At 38.4% G+C, this 20605-nt stretch overlaps 1 protein-coding gene across 2 annotated transcripts in view; it reads left to right on the plus strand.

Moving 5' to 3' along the window:
* Nucleotides 1–20605, plus strand: part of LOC139733271 (complement C3-like) — a 69781-nt gene that overhangs the window by 40036 nt on the left and 9140 nt on the right. For both annotated transcript variants that reach the window (XM_071644111.1, XM_071644116.1), the window contains exons 9-31: nucleotides 14–262; nucleotides 900–1097; nucleotides 2074–2208; nucleotides 2684–2752; nucleotides 3065–3256; nucleotides 3761–3925; nucleotides 4977–5051; nucleotides 5427–5481; nucleotides 6147–6221; nucleotides 7825–7976; nucleotides 8356–8510; nucleotides 9412–9640; nucleotides 9912–10121; nucleotides 10570–10690; nucleotides 11234–11335; nucleotides 12536–12724; nucleotides 13445–13529; nucleotides 14355–14514; nucleotides 15644–15727; nucleotides 16891–17059; nucleotides 18013–18224; nucleotides 19671–19832; nucleotides 20152–20211. In XM_071644111.1, the coding sequence (XP_071500212.1) occupies nucleotides 14–262; nucleotides 900–1097; nucleotides 2074–2208; nucleotides 2684–2752; nucleotides 3065–3256; nucleotides 3761–3925; nucleotides 4977–5051; nucleotides 5427–5481; nucleotides 6147–6221; nucleotides 7825–7976; nucleotides 8356–8510; nucleotides 9412–9640; nucleotides 9912–10121; nucleotides 10570–10690; nucleotides 11234–11335; nucleotides 12536–12724; nucleotides 13445–13529; nucleotides 14355–14514; nucleotides 15644–15727; nucleotides 16891–17059; nucleotides 18013–18224; nucleotides 19671–19832; nucleotides 20152–20211 (3303 nt within the window). The remainder of the gene's footprint in view (nucleotides 1–13; nucleotides 263–899; nucleotides 1098–2073; nucleotides 2209–2683; nucleotides 2753–3064; nucleotides 3257–3760; nucleotides 3926–4976; nucleotides 5052–5426; nucleotides 5482–6146; nucleotides 6222–7824; nucleotides 7977–8355; nucleotides 8511–9411; nucleotides 9641–9911; nucleotides 10122–10569; nucleotides 10691–11233; nucleotides 11336–12535; nucleotides 12725–13444; nucleotides 13530–14354; nucleotides 14515–15643; nucleotides 15728–16890; nucleotides 17060–18012; nucleotides 18225–19670; nucleotides 19833–20151; nucleotides 20212–20605) is intronic.

Raw genomic sequence — 20605 nt, forward strand, 5'->3', positions numbered from 1 at the left:
CCTTCCCCAACAGGCTGCATCGGGAGAACTCATCAATGGGGTGGGTACTTACATCCTGGTCCCCTCCGTGGAGTTTGGACCAAACTGGTTTGAGATGTACAAGGGCTGCAAGCTCATTGTGGAGGTCAAAGTTACGGAGCAGACGACCGGAGTGACAGAGAAAGCAGTAGATGCGACGACTCCCATCGTCAGCACTCCATACCGCTTTAAGAGGGAGGAAACTGTGATGTACTACAAACCAGGTCTGCCCTATGTTCTTCAGGTATGCCTCCCTTATTGTTGTTGTTGGTGTTGTTGTTGTTATTATTATTATTGTTATTATTATTATTATTATTATTATTATTATTATTATTATTATTATTATTATTATTATTATTATTATTGTTATTATTATTATTATTATTATTATTATTATTATTATTATTATTATTTAGTATTTTAGCAAGAAATATGAATACCTTCCATACACAATCCCTGGCCACTGCTTTTAGACATTTTGTCACATCTTGGGGAATATGCCTGAACTGTCTGATTTTTTCCCCTGTAAAGACATGCTTCAAACTCATGTTTGATAGGTTGAAATTCTGCACATACTTTCTTCAAATTTCTTTAAGACATAAGAAACAGGGAATTCTATACTTTTCTTTGATCGGTCATAACATACACATATGACTCAGCTTGGGGTGTTCAAAAATTTTCAAGTGTATGCTATTATGACAATTTATTATTCTTGAGCAATGAAATGATCATTCATACACCTTATACTAAATCTTCATCATTGCATTATAAAAATAACCTATGTAATCGTGTTTCCCTAGAAAAAGTTGATATTACCTGTGCTGTTTACTGGTTCCTTACCATACCAAGCCAACATCCTTGGGTTTTTCCTGTCTTTGCAGTTTGAGTTGGAGACAGTTACAGGGAACCCTGCACAGAATGTCCCAATCAGCTTTGAGGCTTTTGCCCAGACCAGGTCAGCCTATCTTACTCTTTACAACTCCATGGACAGCAATAATCAGCAGCTGCAAACAGACTTCAATGGTAGAGTCAGAATTGTGCTTGATACAACGCTGGATTCTCAAATGATCTCAATCAGGGTAAGTGTGATACTCAAAAGGAATAAACATTTCAAATGAATCCAGTTGTGAATTTAGTTTGCATACTGGGTAGCATGCGCCATGAAAAATTGCAAGTTTTCACACACAATATTGGCACAGATGTAGTACAAGTGCTTGAGGTTCCCTGATGATTACATTCGAGGTTTCCTTGTGATGTCACTGTGAGGTTCTCTGGTGATAACATTAAAGGATCTTTCTTAATGTCACTGAGGTTCTCTGGTAATCACATTCAAGATTCCTTTGTGATGTCACTCTGAGGTTCACTAGTGATAGCTAGTGATGGCGTCCAAGATTCTTTAATGATGCCACTGTGAGGTTCGCGAGTGATAACATTCAAAATTTCTTCTTGATGTCACTAGTAAAGTTCACTCGTGATAACATGTAAGGATCTTTCGTAATATCACTGAGGTTCACTGATGAGAACATTTAAGATTTCTTCTTAATGTTACTGTGAGGTTCCCTTTTGATCACATTCATGATTCCTTCTTGACATCACTGAGGTTTAGTAGTGATACCATTCAGAATTCCTTCATGATGTCACAGTGAGGTTCCCTTCTGATCACATCCAAGATTCTTCTAGAAGTCACTGTGAGGTTCCCAGTGATAACATTCAGAATTCCTTCATGATGTCACTGTGAGGTTCCCTTGTGATCACATCCAAGATTCTTCTAGAAGTCACTGTGAGGTTCCCAGTGATAACATTCAGAATTCCTTCATGATGCCACTGTGAGGTTCCCTTGTGATCACATTCAAGATTCTTCTAGAAGTCACTGTGAGGTTCCCAGTGATAACATTCAGAATTCCTTCATGATGTCACTGTGAGGTTCCCTTGCGATCACATTCAAGATTCTTCTAGAAGTCACTGTGCGGTTCCCAGTGATAACATTCAGAATTCCCTCATGATGTCACTGTGAGGTTCTCATGACACATATCTCTCTCCTGCCTCCCTTGTTAGGTATCAGCAAGGAAACCAGATAATCAGGACGAGAATGTCGAGTACGAGGACACCGTTTTTGATTTTGATGCCACACCATATGACTCCGAGACAGAAGACTATCTGGTCTTGCGTGTTGATCAAGAAGAGCTTAGGGTAAGTGAGAGGATAAAAGATAAGGTCATTCCTTGTATCCTGTTGGGATGAAAATGTTTGTGTATATTGTGCCTTCTGGATGACTTCACCTATATTTATTGCTCAATATGTCATGTTAAGACAAGCGACATACTTTTTCTTCTGGAATTGTATTGTTTCCAATTCACATTTTCAGAAGCTGTCATGGTGTGTCATCCAGCCATGCGTATATGTGTGTATCTTCACACATACACTAGATAGATGAATATACAATAAGTATACATACAGATGTATAGATAGATAGAAAAACAGATAGATATTTATAGACAGATAGTTAGATAAATAGTTGTATGTATAGATAGGTAGATAGATAGATAGGTAGTTAGATAGATAATAAATAGATATATATAGAGAGAGATAGGTGAATTGATTGATTGATAAATAAATATTTTTACTTAGGAAACTAAAGAATCAACCATTATTGTTTTGCCAACAGGTTGGAGACGGTGTATACGCAACAATTCAAAGCTTGGGACGTAGCGTCATCGATTATGTCAGTCTTTTGGTAAGTATTTGTATTACTACATCAACTTACAGTAAGCAGTGTATTCTCATTCTGGTAGTGTATAGTGTGATGTCAAATGAGGAAATTACACAAATCCATTGCAACTTTAAGTTAATGTAGCCCATCTCTTTCGTACTTCATGGCCTTATGATAATTTCTTACAAGTGAAGTAACTACAGTGTATGATCTTAAGTGAAATTTGATTCGCTAAATCATAATATCATGAAGCACTTCTCAAACATTCACATATTTTTTTTGACATACTCCCACTCTCCTTATGTCACACTCCCCCCCCCCCCCAAAAAAAAATAGTTCATAGCACAGGGTAAAATACTCAGTGCAGAAACCGTCCTTCATGGGGGAGGTGAGCGCCAAGAGGTGTTCTTCCGCATCACTCCTGACATGGTACCGACTGTGCGAGTAGTGGCTTACTACATCCACCAGATGGGTCACATTGTGGCAGACTCAGTATGGCTCAAGGTTGAGAAGACATGCAGACATCATGTAAGTTCATTGTTATATTGGTGTACATTCTTCGTAGAGGTTCAAAGGTTATTTCCACCCATCTGAAAATTGATAGCACTCTTTGATGAATCTTGACTTGAAGCAACTATTAGTTATGGCATGGTGCAACTTTGTGTTGTCAGATACAATGTATATCTCTTACAGATCACACTTCACGCTCATTATATGACCATTATGCAAGAAAGAAAAATTTCTGTAGAATTCAGAATGAACAAGCTGGAAGGATGTAGAAGTGATGCTATGAATTCTGTTATCAAATTTCAGTTTTCAAACAGTTTTTCCTCTTTGAAAAACGTGGATATTAGGAGGATTTGAGACAATTTGATACATTTCTGTGATCAGTACTGTACTCCTCAATCGCGAATTTAACCTCTCGCCAAATTGACGGGAAATCCCGATTCACAAAAGTTTAGACTCACTAGATATATGCCGTAGACAGTGATAGGGAGTCGCCTGTAATATAATTTGCCTCTCCTCCTCCAGGTTGGCGTGAATGTGAGGGGAAGTGTTGACGAGGATGGGTCCTACCTCCCAGAGAGTCCAGTCACTCTGCTGGTGGATGCCTTGCCCTCTTCCTACGTAGGCATCCTGGGTGTGGACAAGGCAGTGTATGCCCTCAACGATGGTCACAGAATTACGAGAAAGAAGGTGGGTTTTGCTACAGATACACACGTAAAACTGTAATTTAGTTTTGGTGCGGAAGTATTCAGTTATAGATATTACCTTTACTGAGTTGCGATATGAACAATTCACATCCCCGCAGAAGTTATATTTTGTCCAAATGTAAAGAGATGATTTTTCTCAAAGCAAGGAATGTTGAGGGAAAATACTGTCTTAAGGGGAAATATGACCCCCAATGGACTGGCAAGTGCTATGTTACAATGATAGACAAGACAATGTATGCATGATACAATATAGTCAACATAAATTCATATAATTTAATTCTAGCCCTGTCTGCAGCCAATCAAATTCTTTAATTGTATTACCTGACGTGATATCACTCCATGCAATATTACAGTTTTGATCCTCATCACATTATTTTTATGTGATTGCAATATGACCAATTATCTACCAGTATTTATGTAGACTATTTGATATGGGAACCTCTCTAACAGTTGTTGTTATTGATCATTTGAGCAATTTGCTTGACTTTAAAAATCCTTGGATGCCTGGAAATAGCTTGCTTGTTTTAGTGGACAAACACAATTTAACCCGTTGAGGATGAGTCCCAAGTATACTGTGGCAAGTCTCTATGGGAAATGCATGTTGCAGCAAAATCAGCCCGTCCTCAACGGGATAAGAAATTGCAAAAGAGAGAAAAAATTCTAAAGACTGCCTATGCCACAGCTGCCGTGGAAATATATTGGAAAGATTTGATGATAAACAGTTAGACTTGCTGACAATTTTGAAACCAAAAAAAAATTTTTTAATGGAAATCACAGGTGAGGCTGGTAGGAGGAGTGAGGAGTGTGTTTAATTCTTCCTTTCACATTTGAATGCAGCAAGCAAGTGCCTTTATTTGACGAAAAGACATCAATATCTAGAAACCCACTGTGATTTTGATAATAGTTTGAAAGTAAGTTGAAATCTTCCACAATCAGGGTGGTAATCATAGCTTTATTTGTTTGAATATAGTCAGTGTGTATTATATCAAAATTGCACAATCATTCTTATGTAAATCTGTATTTGATTTTCATAGATGTTTGACATGATGCAGTCCTATGACTTGGGCTGTGGACCGGGAAGTGGATTAACAACTGCCATGGTCTTCAAGGTAAGAATCTGTGACCTTTGACTGTCACTGAAGGCAGTAACTCTTATTCAAAAAATAGCTTAAGTTCTTCATAAACTGTGGTATTCAGTCTGCATATATGTGATATATGACAAATTATAGATAGAGACATCTTCGATGAAGTGAGAAAAGTGATGGTTACCATAGTAATATGATGTAAATCAGGTGTAATGATAGCAACATCATTTTTATTGTAATTTCATTCACCATGATAAAGTTTTCTATGTTTAAAGCAAATAGTTTAATGTAATCTTCAGCTAAATTTATCATAATGATCAAAAGGATAGAGCGTCTTTATTTTGTACATTGGTTCCATATCTTAATCTTAACTTTGAATATTATCTTCTTTTCACGCAGGATGCAGGGTTGGCTGTACTGACCAATGCCCAGCTAGCTGTTCCAGCACGTGAAGGTATTGGGAGCAAAGGAAACTTTTAAAGTCATTAGGAAAACATTAGTTGAGCATCTACATAGTGTACTTACTTTTTTTCCTAATTTTGATATATGGTCTTTTAGCATGTGAGTGGCCTTTGTGCTTGGAGGAGGATTTGTGGGTGGAAAAAGAAAGTGGAGCAATTTTCTTTTTGTGTGTATTTTACAGTGATAGCACAACATGAAAAGTGAACAGATAGACATGTGGAGAGAAATATATAGATGGATTCATAACGTTAACTGTATACGGCATATATTTAGTGAGTCTAATTTTTCATGAATCGGGAATTCCCGACAATTTTGCGAGTGGTTAAATTTGCAATTGTGGAGTACAGTACTGAATGGAGAAATGTACCGGTGTGTGTGCGCACACATCACATTCATGCTGGGGTGAGAGTTGATATTCTGTGTGTTTTTAATTTTGCAAATAGCACCCAACCCGTGAAATTCACAAAAATAAAAACCTTGCAAAATATTCGGCGTACACAGTAGATTTAAAGATGAATATTGCCTGAAATGGACAGAATATAGATAGAATATAGATAGATAAATATATACAGAATGAAGGAGGGGAGGAATTATCTTTTAAATGATAAGATTCCTTCATTGCTCTTTAGCTGTGTTGTTTTGTTGTCTCTTTTGCAGCACTTTCTTGCACACAACCTTCCACCAGGAGGAGAAGGAATGCCATAGATGGAGAGGTGTCCCTTCAGGATAAATGTAAGTGTTAGTTTACCAGTGTATGGTGATGAGGAGGAGGAGGAGGAGGAGGAAGATGATGATGATGATGATGATGATGATGATGATTGAGATGATGATAGTTATGGTGGTGGTGATGATGATGATGATGATGGTGATGGTGATGATGATGATGGTGGTGGTGATGATGGTGATGATTTAGATGATTAAGATGATGATGATGATGAAGCTGATGATGTTATTCATGATGATAATTGTGTCAGTGGTGACCAGTTTGAAAAAGGCAATGGCTGTGACAGTGAGGATAATCATCATGCTTGAAAATCCTGACGTCTGATGATGAGTAGAATGTCAATGGTGATGTTGGCAAAAGTGGCAGCAACTATCATAACATTGGAAATTTTCATGTGAATAACTTTCCATGCTCTGCTGGGTAAGATGAATTTTGTGTGCTTTTAACTTTAAGGAATAAAAAATGTCTAAGCATATCAGATATAAAAAAGGAAATAGTTACACTATTTTCATGTTACACACATTGCACATAAATTTGCGTTTTTTTTTACTTTATGAGCTCACTAGTGTTGATGACATCATTGCAAGAATGATGAATCCCTTGATGCAAACAAGTGATGTCTTCTAGGTTGGTGCTTGTGATGGTTTTATGTCAATGATGATGATGATAAAGATTATGATGAAGACTGTTTCAGTGGTGTTAAAATGTTCACTTTGCAGCTGGTGGTGGCATAGGTGATGATAAAAGCCTTGCTGATAACTACAGTATTGTAACAATGAAGACAATCATGACTGTACGTACGTTGTATTTTAAAGACCTGGCAGAGTGGGGATACATGGAGTGGAAGGCTGGCCCAGCTTGGATATATTAGAAAACCCTGTAATGGATTGTGTACAGATTTATCACTGATATCTGTGTTAAGTACATACACAGCTGGAGAATCTTGACTGGAGTTGATCATTCACGATGAATGCACGCCTCGATGCACGCATTTGTTGATGGTGCTATTTGTGGTTATTGAATGTACCACTATTATAGGTGGGTTCTTCAGCAGCCTCGAGCTTGAAGAATAGGTACGCTTATGGGGATCAGAGAAGTAAGCCCAACATCAGCTGAAATGTGCAATCTCGTCTTCACCAGCTCAAGCTTCAGGCACGGTGAAGTTTATAAGCTCGATGCTGGTGCATGCATGCGCACTTAAACGAACCGGTACCGGCGCGAACACACTCTGACCTGATATGACTGCCTACGTTCCTGCGTGGTGCAGGGCGCATGCAGTGCTGATGTTTATAAAGCTCAAGCTGATGAAGACGTGTTAAGATTATTGTGCTATTTTGCAAATTAGCTGGCTATTCTGCAAATAAGTGTAAGATTTAGATGGTTTATTTTCGGTCTTCATTGCAAAATTAGCGGGCTATTTTCTGATCAGGCTAGTTCTTTGGATCAGAAATAGCGGGCTATTCCTCAAGCTCGAGCTGATGAAGACCCACCTTATGGGCAGACAATTGAATCAGGCCAATCATAAATCCCCATGCTACATGGGTTTAACCCAATCTTTCATCCAGAAATGTCCTGTCCTTATTACCACATACTACACTCCTATTCTCACAGTGGCAAGCTGCCTGGTTCGTCTGCAGTCTCTGTGTGATGACAACCTCTCCGATAGCAAGATGGGCAACAAGATACAGCGCTGGAACTACTGCTCTAAGATTTCTACCAAACTAGGAGTGTTCTGCCCCAGTGCATCTGAGGCTGACCTGCTGGTGGGTATTGCATATCCTCCACCTGAAAATTTTGTTCTCCTCTGACATGTGACTCCAGCATTGCATTGTACTCTTCCTCAAAATTCAGATATAAGTATACAGATCAATGTGTAGTGCCTTTCAGGGCACTGTTGATATCATTGTCCCACCCGTGTATAATGAAACATTCTCTTCTCAATTGATGAGAGATTTTCTTATTTGAACATTACTTGGTTCAATAAAGGTACAAATTAAAATCATATCATCTGGACTTACTGTTTTAAATTCCAGATGCCATGATTTAATTTTGTACCTTTATTGAATGTTGCTGTGTGAATCAAATCTTATATCAATCGATCCTTGGTTAAATCTTCATATTTTGTTTCTGAACTGGTTGCAGCTCTTCCGGGAGTGCTGTGATGAAAAGAAGGCCGTGCCGATGCCCAAAGAAAACATGCGATCATTCCTACCTGTGTCTGATGATGATGATGTCTTCTCAGTGGATGTCAGGACTGATTTCAGAGAGACCTGGCTCTTTGATCTGGTCCATGTAGGGTGAGCTCCATTTCTTAGCTGTCTTTTGTCCATCGAGGAGACCAGCTGTCGTCGAAAAGGACCTCTTCCGTTATTCAGGGAGACCAAGTTTCTCCACAGATTTTTCATACACACACAAAAAAAAATGAAAGCTTAAACCAACCTTCATTTTTGACTGGTTATCTTTTGTACACTACTTAGGACTCTCCCAATCCTTGTGATTCTTCGTTCCCCAAACTGATGCAACTTTTAGGTATCACACTTTGCAGTTTTTCAATATCCTCTTTGAGACCTTTTTTGAACTGGGTTTGTCCTATGTAGAGCCTAGAACATTTGTAGAACTGTTTTCTTTGAAATCTGGTTCCTATTTCCGTATGTTCACAAAGATGGACATGTCTTTTCAAAGCTAGGTTCTACTTCTAGGCTAATGCGTATGGAGGCGGAATCCATCTCATGGACTTTTGTTTATATGATGTCAGTATTCACTCAAAGTGGTCCATTAGTGATGAAAGGGATGGTATAGTTTTGATTGACACAGGGGATTAAGATTTGAACATTTTATGAGATAATTAGAAACCACTGATATGAAATATTAAAGAGCATACAATTACATACAAATATTTGATGAAAATCGGTTTTGAAATGACTGAGATATCCAAAAACAAAGTAAAACAAAGTGGTCCAAATAAAAGGTGGGTCCCACCTTTTATGAGGACCTCTTTGTTTCTGTTTATCTCAGCCATTTCAAAACCAGCTTTCATCGAATAAACTTTGAATACCTCTTAAAATTGTATGCTCTTTTACATTTCGATAAGAGGTTTCTCATCAATTCACAAAAGCAGTTGGCAACCTGAAGCCCCATCTCAAGCAAACCTACACCATCCCTCTAAGCCTACTCGTCTCATTTGCTTCTTGGTTTTAGAGCCACGGGGCAGGAGTCACTGGAAGTCGTCACACCGGGCAGCATCACAGAGTGGAGTCTGCAAGCCATCTCAGTCACACCCAGCGGAGGGTTCTGCGTGGCGGAACCAGTCGACGTCAACGTCTTCAAGAAGCTCAGTGTGCAGCTGCAGCTGCCCTACTCCGTTGTCCACCTGGAGCAAATTGAGGTCCTGGCCTCTATCTACAACTACCACTCACAGGAGGTGGAGGTATGCCTTATTTCATCCCAGAACCCCTCCCCCCCCCCCCTGAAATTTTATCAATTTGGTTTTTTGTTAGCTAAGAGGTGAACGTTGAGTCATTTGTTATTGCAACGCTGTCTGTAATTCTTAGAAAGAAAAATGGAGCTCCACTCACTTTCAAGCACCAAATGTAAATATCTTCAAACAAGTTACTTCATGTTGTCTGCCATCTCTGCCATCTGTCATCTGGATGATATTACAAGTGTTCCTCTTGTAACACCCTTCTGGTTTTCATTAGGTTGAAGTTTCCTTCTATGGATCCAAGACAATGTGTGGTGAGTCCACTGACCCCAGCCAGCCAGCAAGGCGAACACTGGTGGTGGCTGGGAATGACTCCCAGTCACTGAAATTCGTCATTATTCCCTTGGAGACCGGTGATCTGCCCATCAGGTTTACGGCATTTTCCGACATTGGCAGCGATGGTGTGGAGAAAATGCTTAATGTCATTGTGAGTACACTACATTTTGATTTCTTCTTTGAATTTCCAGTTGAAGTCGATTTGAGACAAAGAAAGCTGAAGATTTACTGCCCCAAACTTGTCTTGAATCTATTTGCAGGATATGACTGCAGTGATGGCAAACACTGGCCCATTGTAGGTCGTATGCAAGCTTCATCTAGTGCCCAATTTATATTAGCTTGACTGATTAGACATGAGAACAGGTATTTTTGCAGGAATACATACATGGAAACCAGTCATGATAAGTTTTGATGCCAATAGTGTTTTGATTTCAATTTTGATATTGCCCCCAAATAGCAATAAATGACAGTATATACATATACTTTAAATAACCAAACTCAAAAAGATAAACAAACCCTGAACTGCTTCACATTTTATGCAAATATATGGAGATGCAGTGCTGATTTTTCTTTCTTTTTTATTTGGCATTGTACCCTAGCCCCAAGGCACACCCCAGTCTATGGATCATACTGTATTGCTGGATCCGTCTGGTGTCTATCGCCAACCCCGCCACTCAACTCGGCTGAGGGCAGCCATTGTTGATGACCTGCAAAGTGACCGTGAGTTTCCATGAAATTTCTCTTTAATCCATGTGCAAGAGTTAGTGTCTCCAGCATAATTTTGTGAACAATGGGCTTGTAGCCCCAATTTTTCTGTACCATCGAATGATTGAATATCTGTTTTAACTATATTACTAATGCTTTTCTCTGTGGCATTATCCATACATGTTTTAATGAGGTTGTAGTGTACAGGCATTTTATGCTGTATCATGCTGAGGTCTCGTATTGTGGAGATGATAATATAATTTTTTTAAAACTTTGTTTACGCATGATTATGATCACAGTCTTACTTTTGATTTATAATTTAGCTTGAACATAAAGCAGTCAGTGAGTCTCTTTTCATAACTTCAAATTAATCAACCTGTAGTATAACGTGGGTATTGCACAAAAGCTTCACATTACTTCACATTACTCTTGAATTGAGGAAACTATCAGTGAATGTAATATGCAATCAACATCTTTTTACCTGGTGTACATGAGGTTCAGTATTGTCCATGTGTTGATTATCAAGAAATGTAAATAATGTCTGCTTGTGTCATACAGAGGTCGTGTACACTGAGAGCAGGAGGCAGTTCAACGTGGTTGACCTTCGACCCCCTGAGAACGTCATCCCTGAGACAGTGTCGGCCTTTGTTAGCCTCATTGGTAAGCTTGAATTCATCTCTGCTTTCTACATCTTGTTGTCTCTGTCTTGTATCAAAACAGCCATGTTCCATTGTAAGGTCTGTATCTCATCACACGTCATACTTTTCCTTCATTTTAGGCAGCCTAACATAGCATTTAGGGAATGTTAAAGCCACATTTACTGTAAAGCAAGGCATTTTTGCGGCATGAAATTTTTGCGAATTAAAGCCGGCAGCCTTTTTCACGGCATATGAAATTTTCACGAATTGCCACTGGCATTCAATGCATGTAGAGTAGACAAGAACTTTGGCATGCATTTTGATTTCGGGAATCTTGGCACTCACCAAATTCTCAGAAATAAAATGTAAGTGAACATTTCTTGTTTTACAGTTCTTTGAAGGGACGGTGAGTATGTTTTTGTATCTTTCATGAGAAAGTTATGGATAGGAAAAATACACATGAACAAGCAGGTAAAATAATAATGGTAAGAAAAAACACAAATTAAAATAAAACAAGTGATGTATTTCATAGACTATAGGATATACTCAACCGGATGAAGGTTACTACTGTATGAGCTGAAATTTTCGCGTACAGATATTTTCGCGAATTGCTACTTGGAGGACATTTTCGAGTGTTGTTAATTTCGCAGTTGCGTGGGTCTAACTGAACTTAGTTAGTCGCGCGTTGTTATTTTCGCGTGTTGTTATATTTGCGATTCAAAGGCGATTCGCGAAATTAGCGAAAATAAAACCACCGCGAAAATTTCAGCTCCTACAGTATTGTATTCAATGTATTCAATGGGGCACCCTATAACTCTGTGGACTGTAAATGTTGTATTCTCTATAGTCAAATACTGTGAAGTTAGAAATTTTCACATTAGTAATTTTTTCACGTTTGGGCAGGTAAAATGAATCTTGCATGTTAATGATTCTGCAGAATCAAAGAAAATAAAACATAATTGCATACTAAAAGTATAATCATTAACATGTGCTTATATTTGTCACTCTGGTTTCATGTCGTGCGATCACAAAAGATTTTACTTATACAGTAGGCTACTGCAGTGTTTAAACTGCATTAATTTGTGTGTAGTCGACTGTGAGAATAGTGCACAAATTCCGATCATTCCAACTACAGTACTATAGGCACGTGCACGTATTGTCCATGTTAATACAATGTATGTCATTCCTCTCTCTCTCTCTGTATGTGTTCCTGTCCATTCAGGTAACATGCTTGGACCCATTGCTGTGGATCCCATCGAAAACTTTGGAACCTGGCTGGACTTGCCTCGGGGATGTGGGGAGCAGACCACCAGCATCGTGGCTCCGGCCATCTTTATCCTCAAGTACCTCAAGGCCATGAAGCTGACCAATACCACTCTAGAGGAGCAAGCAATGGTCAAGATTTCTGAAGGTCAGCCACTCCTACCAGTTTCCTTGTAATTACACTGCACCTCCACCAAGAAAGGAGGAGGTTGGTTTGTCTGTTTGCAAAATAACTCAAAAAGTTGTTTTCAAATTAAAATGAATCTTGAATAAAAAATTGATATTGACACAAGGAACACTTCATTCAATTTGGGTAGTGATCTGGGAATTTTTATGGATATTTGAAGGATTTTTCATCTTGTAGCATATAAGGTCAACGAACTTGGGGTTCAACCTGCGCGTAATGGAGGTTTACATACGTGCACTAAAGCGTACTCTGTGCTCGGACAAAGCGCTGTGCAATGATGTAAACAAAAGGGTTCTGTTTTGGGAAATTGCATGCGTGTAAGATGGAAATGAATTGCCGGCTTGGCGTAAGTCTGTGCTCTTCGAGTGCTTTTCTAGTTAGTAGCAGTGATGTTAAAAATGATAATTTTGTCTTTCTGATTCAATACAGCTTGACCCTGGCTATGACCAAGAACATTAGTTACCAGTAGAAGTCCCTTTCTGTATTCCATCTCAGTTGATTCGTAATCTGCGTTGAATATATTTACACAGTTCCAGGAGTTGTTAGAAGCATAGACTTGGGAAGATGTTCTAGTGTTGCATTCTTTTGAAGTCTAAAGTAGCCTAGAGCTGTAAGAAAGAGATGAGAGGAATATGATGATAGTGATCTGTGATATTGTTTTTGCATTCATCACCTTTTCAGGTCTTGGCAACACCCTGGTTCATCGTCGCACTGATGGATCCTTTGCCATCTGGGGAAACAACAGCAATTACAACAGCAGTACTTGGTATGCAGGTTCAATCAATTCTTCGTTAATTACTAGGTGTACATGTATGTTTTTGTCCATTGAGTGCTGTGTCATTCATCTTTGCCAAAGGAGTAAAAATTGTAATTCATTCTTGTCGTCTCTATTTTCTAGAGTTTTTCTTGTGACGTGTGCTCACTCCTTTGTACTCGACTTCTGTGATGCTGCATCCATCCTTATGACTGGCAAAGACAATCTTAACTACCTTCTACTTCTCATCTTATCTTACCCCAAAACAGAATTCCTTTTATGCAATTACTTGTAGATGTATCATATATTGATCACATACGGAGAAAAAGTGGCTCCACCTTTTCTCTAGTGAAGGTGAAAATTCAAAAGATCACAAAGGCTAAAAAAAACAGTCAATAAAGTGATAGCTCATTTAGTATTATTGTCATGGATTTTATGTCAGTATCATGATCATACTCTTGTGATGTTGATGATACAGGCACCTCCTGTTATAACGAAGTCCTCGGGACCGGCAATTTTCTTTTGTAATGTTGAAATGTTGTTATATTCAAACAAAAGTGTATAAAGTTATATAGAGGGTAAAGTTTGGGCCCTGAATTTTGCTTAAGTGTATCCAAAATTTTGTTGTAACCTTGTTCTTTTTGATAATGGGAGTGCACTGTACAAATGGAGATGCTCTTGGTGATAGTAGTCTTGATAAATCTGATGATACCATTGATGAATTGTGTATTGCTGTTAATAACAGACAATATGTGGCATTTTGATAATGAATATGACTGACTGTATTCAAATGTCAGTAGCTTGCTATTCATCTTTCGTACTTGATTCCTTTACCAGGTTGACAGCCTTCGTGCTGAAGGTGTTTTCTCACGCTGATGAACTGACCCCTGTAGACAGAGCAGTCACTTGCAATGCAGGGCATTGGTTGGTGAGGAATGCCCAGAACCCCAACGGATCGTTCTCTGAGCTTTATGAAGTCCACCACAAAGAGATGACGGTTAGTTTGAATTCCCATCATTCAATGTCACTAGCTTAGCAGTCCAGCTTTGATGAATATCCATATGTACACTGAACTCTTAGTTTCGTTTTCCTGTTAAAGTAATGAAAGGGATGGTATAGGATTAGTGGAGATGAGGATTGGGCCTTTAGCTTTTTGCGAGATATATCAAGAAACCACTGAAATAGTACAGAGCATATCATTCTAAGAGGAATTAAAAGTTTATTTGATGAACATCAGTTTTGGAATGGCCGAGACATCCAAAAACAAAGTAAAAAAAAGCGATCCTAAATAAAAGCCAGGTCCCACCTTTTATTAGGATTGCTCTGTTTTGAATATCTCGGCCATTTCAAAATCAATTTTCATCAAATAAGTGTTGAATCCATCTTGGAATTACATGCTCTTTCATATATCACAAGAGGTTTCTTATTATCTCACCAAAAAAGTTAGAAACTGAAGTAAGGTCTCAACCAAAACTATAAGATACCTTTAATTGTATACACCATACATTTTTAGTGAGTCTAATTTTTCATGAATCCAAGACTTCCCGACAATCTCTTGAGGGATTAACTTTGTGATCATGGGGTACAGTAATTAAGGAAGACATGTATGTGTGCACTTTGCATTCATGTCAAGATCAGAGTTGATAATTTTGTGTATTGCTAAATTCTCAACAGCTTCTCACTTGCGAAATTTGCAAAAATAGAAACCTTCCAAAATGTATGGTTTGTACAGTAATGTGCCGAAGGTTGTCAGATGCTGAAATATTGAATTGGCAATAACCCACCTATAAGCAGTGATAACCTCATGAAAATTTGTGTTAAACATTTTGATATCTTTATTGACAGTGGTTAAAGTCATTTCAAAATGAAAAATGGACCACTTGATAAATGATAGTTCAGTAATGATATTTGATTTTAACTTCATAATGTATCAAATAAAATGAATTCATGTGACATGATGATATGTACAATTACAATATTTTATCACATAGACAAGAATTAGAATGCATAAAGTTTTGCTTTTGCAGAGAAGACCAAGTTGAGTCTTACGTATAATTTGATTTTCACTGCCCATGGACATTATCCATTGTATTATGTCGCTTTCCTCATGTGATTCCATATTTTAGGGTGGAGTCAGTGGGGAGGCGGCCATGACAGCATACGTCCTGATCTCTCTGCTGGAGAGCCCCTGGTGTGATGCAGTGGAGCAGGTGAGGAGGGTATGCAACTTGGGAGGGGAAGAGGGGATGTAGGGATCTCCCCTTCATTTTATATGTTGGTGATATAGATGAGGTTCCAGTAACATCATCAAGCCATGCTGAGGGGCAAAACGCAAAACCTGTGTATGGGGGGGGGGGGGGGGGGGGGGGAGGCTCCATACGTATGTGCAAGCTTGTAAGCATTACATCGTACGTCCCATGATAGACAGGCGGATATGCTGATATGCGGTTTGCACACCGCACGCCAGGGCTATTTGATTAATATACACGTGATCTGTTTTTTTCGCCCATCAGGCAATGTGTCATTTAACGTCACCTAACCTTGTTCCTTGTCTATTCAGCAAAGATGTTGCACTAAAGGAAATGGGTTCAAAGTGAAAAACCCTTGTTTGGATTCCACTGGAGCATGGTGTCGAGCACACTAACTACTAGACTACAAACCATTTCCTGATGTACACTATGTACACTGTACCATTCATAGAAATATCTCCCTGCATTATGAATAGAATTGGGCTTCAGTAGCAACAGTACAGTTTATTCAGCCATGTTAAGAGTTTATAGACCAATTTCCATCAGCTGTGTGGATTCCATTTCCGTAAATCTAGCCTTTCAGTAGTGTACCCTATTTCCCTCCACATTGAACCTAAAGTGATTAAGTGTTATGGCCTAAACTAAAGACTGATGTGAATGTATATAAGATCAGTAAGATAGGTATTCTCTCACCTTTAAGTTTTGCCTGATAAATAGCATTCCAACCACCGAAACATTACTTGCTGTAAAACTGAATTATCATAATTGTTAAGTTTTTATTAGATTTTAGTATTTGAATGTGATGTGCTGTAAATATTTGTTGTACAGTGTACTCCTCTGATTTTTTTTGTTTTTTTGTGATGCATTGGTGACACACACACACACACACACACACACACGCACACACACAAATAATGTCCTATTTTTTCTTGTTTATTGAGACAAGTGTTTCATTACCATAATCTATTGAGTTTGTATAAAGACATATTATGCTTTCCGTAAAATTAAATTGCATAAACCAGTACCATATAAAATTGACCAACTCTATTTTCAAGTGTTGATCTTCAAGCTATTTCCCTAATGAATCTCCATTCTGGATGTTCATATTTGGTGTTGCTGTGCAGGACCTAGGGCTAGCCATCCAGCGGGCCAAGAGGTTTCTGGAAATGCAGGTAAATCTCCTGACCAGGCCTTACTCCAAGGCCATCGTGGCCTATGCCCTTGCCCTCGCTGACAGCGAGTATGCCACTGAAGCTAACAGGAGACTGAAGAGTGATGCTTTCAACAATCAAGGTAGGGGAAACTCTCTCATGTATCTATTTGTGATGCTTCGTCATACAAGCCATATTATGTTGGGAAAATAATTGTCTGGATTTTGAGATATGAGTTTACCAGGTTGCTCAGCTTTAAATTGATATACAATTTGTTGATTTCATCAAAAGGAGAGAATTTTTTGAAAACAATTACAAATTAGGAAACTGTAACAGTTGTTTTGCCAAAGTTAGCTTAACATGCATTTGTCTTCCTCGTATGATCTCTGACTTTAAATGGGTAACATTATGATGCACCTTATTTTGACAAAGAGTATCTGTACTTTAAACATTTTGAGTAAACAGTCGAATTACTACTGTTCGGATTGTCAGCTGATTGAGACTATATGCTGTCCATTATATATGTTGTTATGTAGCGTAATGCTGTTGGGGTGACAAAAAAAATTGTCAAGTGTTGAGGAGAGTGAAAAAAACATGGTAGCCATAGCGCTTACTATAACAAATGAGATTACCTTTCCTTTGGCATGCCGTGGTGGCTTTTTTTTTTTATTATTATGAGACAACTAGGATTTTGACAGGACATACAATGTAGCTCAATTGATTAACTGACAATTATTTAAAAAAGAATGATTTTCACCCAAATTTGTAATACAAGGGGCCCGTTTTATCAAAAAATATAATTGATTATAAAGTTCTTTAACACACAGGCTGCCATAAACTTATGATAGAAATCAACTATATAATCAATTACAATTTGTATAACTCTTCATAAAACAGTGCCAAGGTCTTATCACCCCTGCAACGATATAGTGCTTTAAAGCAGTAGAGGTTTTCATCAATTTACTGAAAAAATAGCAATAAGATGAAGAAAAGTTTGTATTTTGGTCTATAAGCATCTGAGAATGTCCATTACATAAACAGATTAGCATTGATACATATTTTAACCATGATTGACCGTTTTTAACAATCCCATAGATGGTAGCCGCCACTGGGCCCCGGCAGAGGAGGACACTCTGAACCAAGACATGCCCCACTGGTACCGAGTCCGTCCCACCGCCATTGCCGTGGAGACCACGGCCTACGCCCTCCTAACCCAGCTGGCTCTCCGTGAGATCACGTATGCTGGCAGTGTCGCCCTCTGGCTGAGTGAGCAGCAGAACTACCAAGGAGGCTTTGTCTCCACCCAGGTGAGCTGTGGTAGACAGATTCTAGAGAAAGAGTGATACTTGATGTGATCTTGGTAAAATACACCATCTTATTCTTGAGTTAGTATTCATAGAAAGCCAGTTTAAGGATTGATCTCATGTACTCTGTTTTGAGATAATGTGATATATCCAGCAGTGTTGTGTGTTGCACAGCTTTGTAGACTTGAAAGAGTGTTGGTTTATGATAGACCCAGATTTTTATAGCAGCTAGCATGGGATAGCATCCTGGTGTGTATCAAGTGTGATAATACAACAATTATCAATGGTGTATGGTATATTATTACTTACATGGACATGCATGCATTACAATTGGAAGGGAATGAAAATATAAGATTGATTTATGTTTTAGAAAGCTTACATGCAGATGCTGTCAATTTCATAGGCATCAATACACTTCGTGTCATCGAACCTTTTGTTCTGGCCTCGGAGGCCCCCCCCTCGACATTTTGCACGATTACTCTGCAACACGCAATGCTGTCGCCGCGATGCTCCATGACTTTTTTCTTTTGAGTTTCCCGCACATTTTGACACCAAATTTGTGACGCCTGGGGGTACGGTTCTGAAGTTACATGACTTGTTGTACATGCACGCGAGGCCAAAAATGGCTAAAAAATGTGATTTTGTGTACAAAGTCAATGCAAATTGAGTTTTTTCGCATGGTTCATATAAATATGCTTATTTTTACTCTCAATGGCTAAAATTAGTTTGTTTAAGGAGTATTATGCTTCAAAAAGTGTCTGTGACAAATTTTGTTACAAAAAACAACAAAAACAAAAGGTCGAAAAAACAAAGAAATACATAAGAAATTCATGAAACAATAAAATAAATAAGAAATTAATTTTGATACCAAATTTTTTTTCAAGTACATTTGCTAAGAATGCCACAAAGAATAATCATACCAAAAATGAGCACTTTTGGAGCTTTATTTACTGATTTAGATGAAAGATTCTGATTTCTCGCATAAATTATCATAATTAATCAAAATAAAATAAAAGAAGACTATTTTCTAAAATTTAAAAACACAATCTTGTAGATTACATTGCACACTACCATTGTGCAAAGTTCCGCGGCGATCGCGCGATCCACGGCCGAGATCTTGGGGGGGGGGGCCCCTTGAGGCCCCCCCCCCAGTCTTTCGAGCTACCAAAATAGCCCAGTCTTTTTAGGGTTAAACCAGATTAACACCAAGAAGCCTTAAAAACTTTCACCAGTCTTTCATACGATTAGAAACTTGTTGAAATAGACACTGCTTAAATTCTTGATATTATTGTTATTATTATTATTATTATACTACTACTACTACTACTACTACTACTACTACTACTACTACTACTACTACTACTACTACTACTACTACTACTACTACTACTATTATAAGAGACAAAAATTAAAGGTTGATGTGCATCTTTGATACCTTTCTACACTCAGGATTCTGTCATCGCCCTCCAAGCGCTCATCAAGTACATGGAGATGGCCCATAATGGAGATGACATTGACCTCAACTGTGTCCTCACTTCGGACGCTGACGAGTCTTTCCGCTTTGAACACCACATTCTTCCCCACAATGCCCTGGTCCAGGAAGAAGTTATGGTAAGTTATGGTGATCATACATGTATTTCTCCTCTTTCTTCTTCTTAACATCAGTCATGCATGAGTCAACCTAGACAACTGAATGAATGCCATTTGAATGTATGTATATAGAGACTTAAATTTCCCACTTATATATATATTACTATATAGTCAATCCTGTCTTAGTGGCCACCTGTCTATAGCTGCCACCTGCAGTATATAGACATTCTCATACCTACATGCATTTGTTCTGGACAGTGACTTTGGTATCCAGTATATATAGTTGTGACAAGGAGTTTCATGTTGTATTTTTTTTCTCAATCTTTCATCCACACTCTAGGTTCCTATCGGTGGTCGTCTGAGGAGCGAATGCTCTGGAAAAGGGACTGGCAAGCTCATGGTAAGTGTCTTATTCCATAGAAAATTAAATCTTCAGTGCTGATACATTCAAGTTTTTGTAAATTCAGATAACAGCATATACATCTCACTAGTGTGATAAGACCAACACATTAATTCCCAAAGGAAGAAAAGGCCAGACAGAAAGAAAGAGAAAGTGTGACCTTTATGCACTAAATAGTCATATACTAAAAACAACGTCCACACTACTCTTGTCTTGTGAGGGTGAGGTTGCCTAGTGACCTCACTAAATTGATTTTTCCATTGTTTTGGATTTGTGTGCCATGTCTGGATGATCATTTCAAAATCAAATGCAAACCTTTACTTTGGATTGTCTGCTATCAGCATATTATTATATGACCTGCACTCCTGCGTGTGAACTTGAAGTGTACATGAAA

The sequence above is a fragment of the Diadema antillarum genome, unplaced genomic scaffold (assembly GCF_040938485.1).
Source record: "Diadema antillarum isolate AM-2024a unplaced genomic scaffold, OU_Dant_1.0 scf00000024, whole genome shotgun sequence".
Classification (NCBI taxonomy): Eukaryota; Metazoa; Echinodermata; class Echinoidea; order Diadematoida; family Diadematidae; genus Diadema; species Diadema antillarum.